At 37.9% G+C, this 10332-nt stretch overlaps 1 protein-coding gene across 1 annotated transcript; it reads right to left on the bottom strand.

Annotated features, from left to right (window-relative positions):
- LOC105165144 (plastoglobulin-1, chloroplastic) lies at nucleotides 1922-7203 on the bottom strand. The gene is made up of 3 exons (XM_011084043.2): nucleotides 6503-7203; nucleotides 2752-2947; nucleotides 1922-2462 (listed from the first exon to the last, which is right to left on the bottom strand). The coding sequence occupies exons 1-3, from the start codon at nucleotides 7072-7074 to the stop codon at nucleotides 2151-2153; spliced, it is 1080 nt and encodes a 359-aa protein (XP_011082345.1). The 5' UTR covers nucleotides 7075-7203; the 3' UTR covers nucleotides 1922-2150.

The raw sequence follows: 10332 nt of genomic DNA, 5'->3' as shown, positions 1-10332 counted from the left end.
TCGAGCTCTATTAATGCGAAGTTATTTGTCACCACACTGACGGGGAAGGCTCAGGAGTGGTTTACTAGCCTACCGCCTAGTAGTATAGAATCACACGAGCAGTTGGTGCAAAAATTCACATTCCATTTCACAAGCAAGAGGAAGCAAAAGAGGTCTGCTACCTATCTGTTCACCATTCGTCAGAATGATAACGAGACGTTGAAAAATTTTATGGGAAGGTTCAGCAACGAGACTTTGGAGGTGCAGGGTTTGAGAATAGACATGATGGTTAGTATCCTAATCCATGGTTTAAAGAAGGGGCAATTTGCCTTGGTCTTAGCAAGAGATCCGCCGCTGGATCAACAACATGTGGCGCCCTCCTAATCGCCACGGTTGTTCGACTGAAAGGGGGTGACATTACAATTCCCCAGACCTCAGTTATAATGCGTGGAATAGCGATGAAAGGTGCGTCCTCACGAACAGAAAAGCGACCTTCAGTAGAGAGTTATTTGACTTCTCCCAAGGTAATAAATTACACTTGGAAGCAGTGGGGGAATTATGATAGAGATTTTATTAAAATTATGAGGCCGCGCAAATTGGTCGTTGGTCGCGTCGGATCATGGTCATGGTAGCCGGGTCAAGTTGTTCGGGTCCGACTCGTAAACCGACCCGGGCAGGTGGATTCACATGATGACGCTTAGTCATTGCATGAATAGTCCAGGTGACGACACACGTTAAATGGTGGGACCCATGTAAGTCCTATAAATACTCTAGACCACAATGAGAAGAGGTAGGATCACTTCAATTGCCTTAATTGCAAACTTAGATCGTATATTTTTCCTTTGATCTCAACTGACTTAAGCATCAAAGTGTTGTCGTCGGGACGAATCCGACTAGCTTAACTGTATTGTTTTGTCCTCAGGCCCAGTATCAGATTTGGGGAGAAGACGTGGATCAGGTCGGAATCGTTGATCACGATCGCACGTGAACGAACCGGATCACTATTGGAATGCCCGGGTGCACGGATGGTCTGGGCCTTGTCCAACATTCCTTGGCGTAGTCTGTCTCATTGGCCTGAGGATGCTGGGGAGCGGATTTCCAGGTGGACGCGAACGAGAAGTTTAGGCTTGTTATACTCCGTTGGGCCTTGTGGCAGAATAGAAATAAGATCGTGATAGAGGGAGTTCAACAGTTGAAGTAGAGACTAAAGCTGTGTGCTATTTGGAAAGCTATCAGTAGTGAATACAGGCTGCAACAGTAGTGCAACTTTGTTATTTTTTCCTTGTTTTGTTTCTTGCATAAATTGAACAACATGACTTTAGAGGATAGGTTTTTATTATATTTTAAATAGTTATTTTTGAAATGATAACTACATAATAATACATAAATTGAACAACATGAATTTAACCGTACATTAATATGACTGAAAATAATTAATAAATTACTATAAGCTCATATTAATTAAAACAAATATCCAAACATTTTGTGAAACTTGTACACATGACCTCAATCTTGTTTATGAAACATCAGTGTCACATATTTAAAAAATTTAACATATTAAAGAGAGCGTATTTGTCTAACGAAGGTGATCATTCTTTCTGATGATAATCTAATACTCTAATGAAGGAAACGGGAGAGTTGGTGAATGGCGTCAATAAATATTCCTAACAATAAAATTCTTGTAATTATCCCTAAAAAAAAGTAATTTAATCAGCGCTTGATTCCAAGTCAATCTGTGTAATGGCCAAAGAAGAATACCAAATCCAGTCTATAAATTGAAGAAATTACTAGAACAGAGCTTGTTCAACAAGGAATTGTAATATGAACTACAGGTTACAACAGTCCATAATTTGACTTCCTGAAACTACTAATCAAACCTGAAGATTGGTATTTCTGTTTTATAACTCTTAATATGTCCGATTTCATACTTTGTATTAGTATAGGATACGTACAAGTCTTAACATACTCATAAAGAAATAGACAAGCATTCAGTGTATTTTTGGCTAATGATGAAAAATGGAAACAACAAAGCCAATTGTCTCTGAGGTCAGGTAATGCTAAAGGTTTTCTGTTGTATACAATATCATAAAATGCCGAGCAATACAGAAAATGCGGCATCATATACATGTTATGACATCTATATGTGACGAATCTACACAACAAATACCTGGCTAGTAATCCAAGAGAGCACTTCCTTCCTTCACAAGCACAAAAAGGCCACCATCACCTCTTGAAATCCGAAGATCTTTGTCAAGATACGTGATAAGGAGCCATGATTTTGTCCGTTCACCAGGAATAGGAATCTTGAGAGGAGGCTGACCAGATATAGTGCGCGCTATGCCCTCCACAGCATTTTGAAGCGGACTCAGTGATTGCTGTATGGATGACAAATTAATGTTTTGCCCAAAAACATTAATGCTTTCTGGAAGATCTATGCTTGACTTGATCTCAGGAGGCTTAAATGTACCTTCTTTAAATTCAACCTGCACTAGATTAACTTTAACGAGTTATTACACATCATGAATCTCAAACCATGTAGTGAACGATTATGTCAACTGGTGTAATTTGCACATTTGGAGATGTAACCACAGCATATAATATTAAGAAGAGCATTAATGTTTCAAACGGTTATCAGTTAAGACTGGGGACGCAGCTCACCAATATTAACCACTAGCAAATCATGCAACAAATCCAAATTGAAATTTTGGTACAGTAACAAAAGATCTGTTTGGTTACTACCCAGTTTGCCATGTCATTAACATAATGCACTACCTGTATTCTTGTTGGGCTCCTGACTTCAAAGGATGCAGAAGCGCTAAAAGACAAGGTGGAAACTGGACTTGATAATGTGATCGAGTTCTCTATGGTAAGACTGCTTGTGTCGATAGATTGACCAATCTTTTCAACTTTCACCAAAGGAATGCTGCCTACTGCCAGCAGAGGCAATAGTTCAGAGAAGGCTGTGTACCTGATTCATGGTTAATGAAAAATCAAATGTATTGCTGCAAGTTTATAAAGAATAGCGCAAAGGAGCAAAATGTAACCACTAGCATTAGCTTAATTTGTTTTTCCTGATTTTGACTATGATCATGACACTGCAATTGAAGTGAATGGTGAGGAAAGTATTTCATTCTTTTCTTTATTTCATGTTTTCAATTTCACTTTTTACCTCATCACTTCCCAAAACAAAATTTTGAGAACAAATCTTACCCAGCCTTCTTTGGTCAACCTAGCTACTCAACTGGTTTACACAATCATAATACGGCTGATGCCTAAGGTATCGAGAAAAAAGTGGCAGTTCAAAAATCTAATATCTTTACAGGAGTAGCAGAATACCTTTACAGACCATTTTCAATGCAGATAAAAAGGTATGGACATTTGCTAGCGATAGTATTCCCACTTCGATTATTCAGCAAGCTAGATATGTCTCAGTATGTCTCCATTTGATAGACATCTTAAATTCAGTCAACTAAGCTTCTTATGCATTTTAAGTTTTCGTTTTAAGAATTTTAATGGCGATGGCATAGGGATTACTGTTAAATTTTGACTCATAAAACAGGGTGGTTCTATTAATGCCTGGTGGGATATCTAGCATTTTAGTAAAATTCCATTCAAGACCTTCTACACTTGTACAATGTGTGCTGGTCTTGCATATGAATTCAAATATTGTGTCAATTTCTTGGCATAAAAGGCAGTTAAATAGAGAAAACATTTTAGCTCTGTTAAAACTAACATCTTTCTCCCTCCCGTATCTCAAACCACCAGTTTCAATTTAGAGTTCTCTCTTTCTCTCCTTCCCACTTTTTTTTTCTGTTTTATTTTGGATGGGGGCTCGGCAAGGGAGGAGGTGCACAAACTATTGGGTCAAAATGAAGTCAGCATTGGTTCCACGAACTATTGAGAAAAATGAATCCAGCATTGGCTGCACGATTCCATCAGAACAGTAGATTGTGTCAGGTTGATAAGAGTGATTTCCATGCATTAATGCATTTCTGATATATCTATTTACACCTATAGATATAGGTACCAGAGCAGATTCCTATGACATATTCTCCTACTCCTGTGTATTTATGTTACAAAGTGCTCTTCCTAAGCATTCAAAATGGATTGTATTTGTACCATTCTTGGTATAGTATAATATTTGACTGTATCTAAATTGATACAAGTGATATCCTCGAGTAGTGTATTCCTCACGTCTACTGCGCCTATATATATATATATATGGTGTGTGTGTGTATGCGAGAGTGTGTGTGTGTGCGAGAGTGTGTGTGTGTGTGTGTGCGAGAGTGTGTGTGTGTGTGTGATATTGTAACTATGTCAAAAAGAGAGATCGAATGCAATCTGGCCCTTTTGGCGATTGTATCCTGGATGTAAGCCAAATGGTCGAATCATGCTAAATCTTATATATCTACAGTTTAAGTGAAGATCGTAAGTTGTTCTCAATCTCACCTAACAAGTTCAGTTAGGGATTACAAAGTACTCGAAAGAAGCAAGGGTATAGTTACACTATTATATGCTAAGGCTCCTTCGAGCAGCTATCCAAATTCAAAATCTTTAAACAATGTGATAACAGGCTTCAAGATTTCCACATGTAATGTTACTTGCACAACACATACTAGAGTTCTCAAATTGCATTGAAATAACTAGCAAAGTATCTAATTAGCTCATCCATTGGCACTTCCAATTAGCTGCAAAATGAAAATGGATAATCTGTTTATAGAAAATAACTTGTGGTGTTATGGTAGTTAATTTTCTCAAAAGAAGGCCTCGTATTCTGATCTAGAAAACATGGTAATAAGAATTGACTATCAGATCTCACCCTGCAGCTACCAATCATAACAGCAACCTCAGAGAGCTTCTTAACTGAGAGCAGGAAAGATCAGCCAACTTGATATATAGTTATATCATGAGTAATTGGACTCTGAATTAAGATATTTTGATAATAGGATGTGAAATTTGTCTTAACTCTGAAATGTGCTTTATGATTTGGATACAACTTTAGTGCTATGCGTTAATGTAACTCCGAGGAACCAGTGACATACAGATATATAAACCCCTAAGTGCGGTTGCATCACAATACATTTTATTTTACTGTAAATGTTGCGCATTATCTGAGCTGAATTTTCAATGGCAAAGTCAACACGATAAGTCGAACTAGCTTTCCACTTTGCAAGTCTTCAGCAATCACAGGAGGTCTAATTTCTCACTTAGATGAATTCAGTTCTGACATCGGATATCTAGAGAATGACAGCATTTTAGATGAGAGAAAAACAATTGGATGCACATAAAGAATGCTGCGCACTATTGCCTAACTCAAAATGCTACTAAGGATGATTCTAAGAAAACTTGCTGGTCTACTAAATAGTAAGAACCTCTGTCAAGTGGATGTTTTTCCTTCAGAAAAATTAAGATCTACAGTTGAAAATATTACTATATTAAGACATGATTAACCCCTGAAATTAGGAATAAGGACTTGCATTTCTATCTCTTTCCATACTCTCACAAGAAAGGTCAAAAGTTCCGCAAACCCATTGCTGAAGCAATGGTAGTACGAAATCATGAGCTTCATAAACCTAGAATGGCATAACAGAGACTCACATAAGTGCTGTAACAATCAATCACTCATCATAAAACCCCCCCCCCCCCCACACACACACATTGAAGTTAGAGTTTTCACCACTTCGTCATCTGCAATCTCTTCAGTACAACGAATTATTAGACTTGTTAATGCCACTGATAAGGACTAATAATACTAATAATATAAAGGGAAAAGGGAGGAGGATACAAGCTAAAGGATACATGCATTTATGCCACTTGGAAAGATCTCCTAGAAGATATTCACTCATCTATAACTCACCCTTACTGCCACTCTACAGAACCTTTCATGAGATTTTCACCTCATACAGCTCCTCGTTCAATTCTTTCGAATTCATTGGATCCTTTTCCGCGCTCGAGAATCCCCTCCCTTCTTCCACTCTGTCCCGAAGAGTAACTAGGACCAATTTAGTCACATTTTCATATTCCAATTGAACACTTTCCATTTTTTATTTTTCTCAAAGGAGAATTACCAAACATATGCGGAACTGATCACGATCCTATACTAAGAACAATAGATCATTCTCGATCAATCCCCCTGCCCCTCATTCTTTGAGAATCAGAAAGGTCCTTTTCAAGTTTGAATTTGTTGATTTGAAATCTGGGTTCTTCTACTTCATTTTTATTTAATATGAATTTCTTTTTCACTCTCTTTTTTTTATATCATTCCTTAAGTCCCATAGGTTTGATCCCGTAGAATTTGATTATTTTCATCCAGTCCTTACAAGAAAAAGCAAGAGTTTTTTTTCCATCCTTAATGGACTCTCTGATCAAGTTCTCCTTCATATGGCCACAACCTATGAGGAATTCCTTATCGTACCTACATCAGACACAAGGCGGTAGCATCCCATTTCCTACGTAATTGCAGACCTTCAATATAGTTAAAAAAAATGAAGCAAGGGAAGAGGAGGAAATGATAAAAACTCACACTAAAACCCAGTTCCCATCGAGCAACTCGGGGTTCTCAGTCGGCGCAGGAGTTGGATTGGCAGCCTCCAACTGCGAAACAAGTTCAAAGGCCTCCGCCCGGACTTCCGCTGATGCCCGGAACCCCAAATCGGACCCGTAAACAGTATCGACCAAAGCCCGTTTCAACTCCCAAAGCTTCCCATCCCCATCTTCCTTCACACCTACATTAACTCCAACATCAGCAACTGGGCTTCCATTTCCCAAATCAACTTCCGACCCTCCCCACTCATCCTCGTTCTTCGGAGGATCCGAGCCCGAGAATTTTGACGTGGGTTCCGGCTCCGGCTCCGATTTCTCGCCCCACTCGTCTACAAATGCTGGCTTTTCGGAATCGGCTTCGGATGAGGTGTCAGGTTTAGAAGGCGGGTCGGCAGGGTCATTGAAGGAGGAAGAAGAGCGTACAGATAAGTTAACGAATTTGGGATTCCGAGAGAAGGTTAAAGAGAGGGGTTTAAGTGATTTGGGAGAGAGTTTGGGAGATTTGTGGGAGAGGAGAGCAGAAGAAGGATTGGGGTTTAGGAGGAGAGACATTGTTGAAGTATGTGGAGGAAGTAGGAGGAGGGAGATGGGAGACTGTGAATTGTAGTGAAGTTTGGTGACTCGGAGATGGGAGGGTGGGAGGGAGGGAGAGGGAGGGGGAGGCCTGCAAATAGGAAATATGGTGAGATATTATTCCTTTTTTGTGTCGTCAAATTTCTTCAATCCTTTTTATTTATTTGACAAATGTTGGATTTGTCATTTCATTTACCTTTCTTTCCCTCCACCACTTAAAAAAGGAAAAAAATGATAAATGCAATTATTTAACAAAAAGGTCTTTGCATAAAGACTACAAGTTTTTTTTGCTTCTGCCCCCAAAAAAAAAGAAGATAAAATTGTAGATGAAGTTGTAAGTTTGGTTATAATAAAATTTGATAATGTTTTCAACAAAAAAAAAGTGTAAAATGAAAAAATTAAAGTTTGACTGTGCAGAAAAAGAGGTTAAAGTTGGACGTTCGAGGATAAAATAATCAACATAAATTTTAAATTATTTACAAAGTTATCAAGAAGTTGTAAAAGTTTATAGGAAGAAACCTATGGGTTTTTAGTTAAATTAGGTGTGAATAGCAATTTATACCCCTATAATATTGAAAATAAGCACATTATTCTTTTATTAAAAAAATATATGATGTGTTTGGATTCGGATTTTGGCCCATTCCCGAAATGGGCCAAAAACACAGCAATGTTTGGTTTTAGTTTTTACACCTTGACTAAGTGTAAAAACAGAAATTGGGCTACTAACTTTCTTTTTTTTTTTATTATTATTTTATAGGCCTAGCCCATAACAGAAATTAGTGTTTTTTAAAGTGTAAAATTGCAGCTCCTCTTGTCAGTCGTCTTCAACCTTTTCTCCCCACCTTAAGAACTCCGTCGATCGAACCGACCACAGCCCAGCGCCGTCATCACCGGCGTCAGACCCACCACGGCGTAGTTAGAAGAACTCCATCGACAGCACAGCCCCAGCGCCACTATCACCCGCGTCCTCCCACCACGATGGTGTTACGATGACCAAGCCACAAACTCCGTTGGAGTCCGCCGTCATTCGCCGTTCACGTCAAAGGTGTGCCGCCGGCTGTTGGAATCAATTTCTCACGTGCCACCTAGTTCTCGTTCCACACTGTGCGTCAATCAAGCGAAAGGGCGGATTTCCCTCTATTAAGTTTGCCGACAATTTCTTGTTCTTTTACTTTAATTGCACGATTTCTTTCATTCAATTTTTTATTTCTGAATTTTCTGATGTCTTAAGAGTTGGGTTTGGATGTATTATACTGAAAAGTTTGTACGGTTCAACAGTAGTTGCCTTAAATTATTGTCTGCAATGATATGATCTTTCACATATGCACAGTGCTTTCTTCTTTAAATTATTGTTAGATTTTCACCTTTTCCTGCTGTTCCTGTTGATTCACACATTGAATAGTGGTTCAATTTTGCATCTACAATAATCTGCAAATGGTTGTCTGTCTATATATACAATATATAGTGTGATATAAACACCACATTGAAGCTTTCATAGTTCATATTGATAAATCAGATCGTTAAAAGATTCAGATCTCGTTTTATAAGTTTTTAAAGCTGCCAGTAAAAGCGAAACCTCAGTACCTTTTCCCGGTGAGTAAAACTGAATGCCTATACTTGTATTCAATGATGTGTTGTTATTGCCTTCATAACAATCTGATGTTTGTGATCTGTAGTGATGATTTATGTTTGTTAATGCAGTTATCACTTGGTTAAGTTACTTTCAATGTTAGTTCTGTCTTGTGACATTTTTCAATTTTGTAGGTGTTAAACATATTTAATGTTTATGGTAGTATATATTCTTCATTTCTTTTTGTCTGTGTGATTAGTCGGGGAATTAGTTGTGGAGTGCGTCCGGCATTTCCCTATCGATATATCTCTTAGTTGAGTACTGGATTGTTTAGGTAACTATCATCTCTAACACTCATCGTGGCAAGTAATTGCCTACCTTTCTCAATATCCATGTAACTCATACCTTATAGAGATTTATATGATAACTCCAACAAATGTGCCACTTTGAGGTTTTTGTTCATAGTTCTTGTATTTGTCTAACTACATAAGGAGTAGAATTTATGATAGTTTCCGTGTTGTTAAAAGATTAGGTTACAAGAACCGCTTCTTAAGTCTAGTAGTTTGACTCTCAAATGCACTAGATGATCTGACCTTGATTACTTGCAGCATTATGTCATAGGATGACAAGGATAAGATTTGCGTTTGAAGGATAACACGATTCTCAGTAGATTCCACTGATGTGCCACTTTAAGGTTTTTGCTCATAGTTCTTGTATTTGTCTAACTACATAAGGAGTAGAATTTATGATGGTTTCCGTTTTTTTAAAAGATTAGGTTACAAGAACCGCTTCTTAAGTCTAGTAGTTTGACTCTCAAATGCACTAGATGATCTGGCCTTGATTACTTGCAACATTATGTCATAGGATGATGTGTTTGAAGGATAACACGATTTTCAGTAGGTTCCACTGTGTGATATGGATTGACCCAACTGGCCCTGAATAAGTAAATTCAGCTCACAAGTTTTCCAAACTGGTGTAGATAATGCTAATTTGAGTTTGAGTTTAACAATTTGTTTGTAAGCTTGAAAGCAGATGGAACTTTATCTTGAGCTTCAAATTTCCTTTCGTTTTGGCCTTGGCAGCATGGTTTGGAGTCTGTAGAGAACTAGGGGTGAGAAAGAAGTATCTTATGTGAAAGACAAATATCAGCAGATAATAGTTTCTTCTCTTTTTAATCTTTCTCTCCAATTGTAGGCTGTTTGCTTTACTACGAAAATGATTAGGCATTACTTTTCATATGACATGCAGATGAGGGCAACATGTTTCAGGTAGCTTGGGGCATAGCATGAACCTAAAACGAGTTGTATGCTTCATGTGCTGATATGTATATGTTAGAATATTAAGGGGGGAAGCATAGACTTAAACAAGAAAAGATCTACACTTATAGAATTTGTAAGATACTAATAGTGTCATTGCTTTTGTCACTTCCATAGCATAGTGATGATTGCTCTGAATTTGCTTACATTGAACTTTTAGAAACTTTCTTGATGTATCATTTTGGGATAAATAAAGATTAGATATCCTGAAATTATGTGTCAGGAGTAATGCGAGTCTCTCATTGTGAATAATTTGATTAGATTTCTTATTAAATTTTGCTGGCATCCTGTCGTATCAGCTTGTGATTGAAATAAGCAATACACCATCAGAACGTTTCATGCTTGATGAAG

This window comes from Sesamum indicum, linkage group LG6 (assembly GCF_000512975.1).
Source record: "Sesamum indicum cultivar Zhongzhi No. 13 linkage group LG6, S_indicum_v1.0, whole genome shotgun sequence".
In the NCBI taxonomy this organism is placed as follows: Eukaryota; Viridiplantae; Streptophyta; class Magnoliopsida; order Lamiales; family Pedaliaceae; genus Sesamum; species Sesamum indicum.
This window is presented reverse-complemented; position numbering and strand designations above follow the sequence as displayed.

Excerpts from the sequence above, each read along its gene's own strand:
- LOC105165144 (XM_011084043.2), bottom strand. The coding sequence starts at position 7,074 with ATGTCTCTCCTCCTAAACCCCAATCCTTCTTCTGCTCTCCTCTCCCAC. Across the intron at positions 2,948-6,502 it reads GATGGGAACTGGGTTTTAGT|GTACACAGCCTTCTCTGAAC; the intron begins GTGAGTTTTTAT and ends ACCATGAATCAG. Across the intron at positions 2,463-2,751 it reads GGAGCCCAACAAGAATACAG|GTTGAATTTAAAGAAGGTAC; the intron begins GTAGTGCATTAT and ends AATCTAGTGCAG.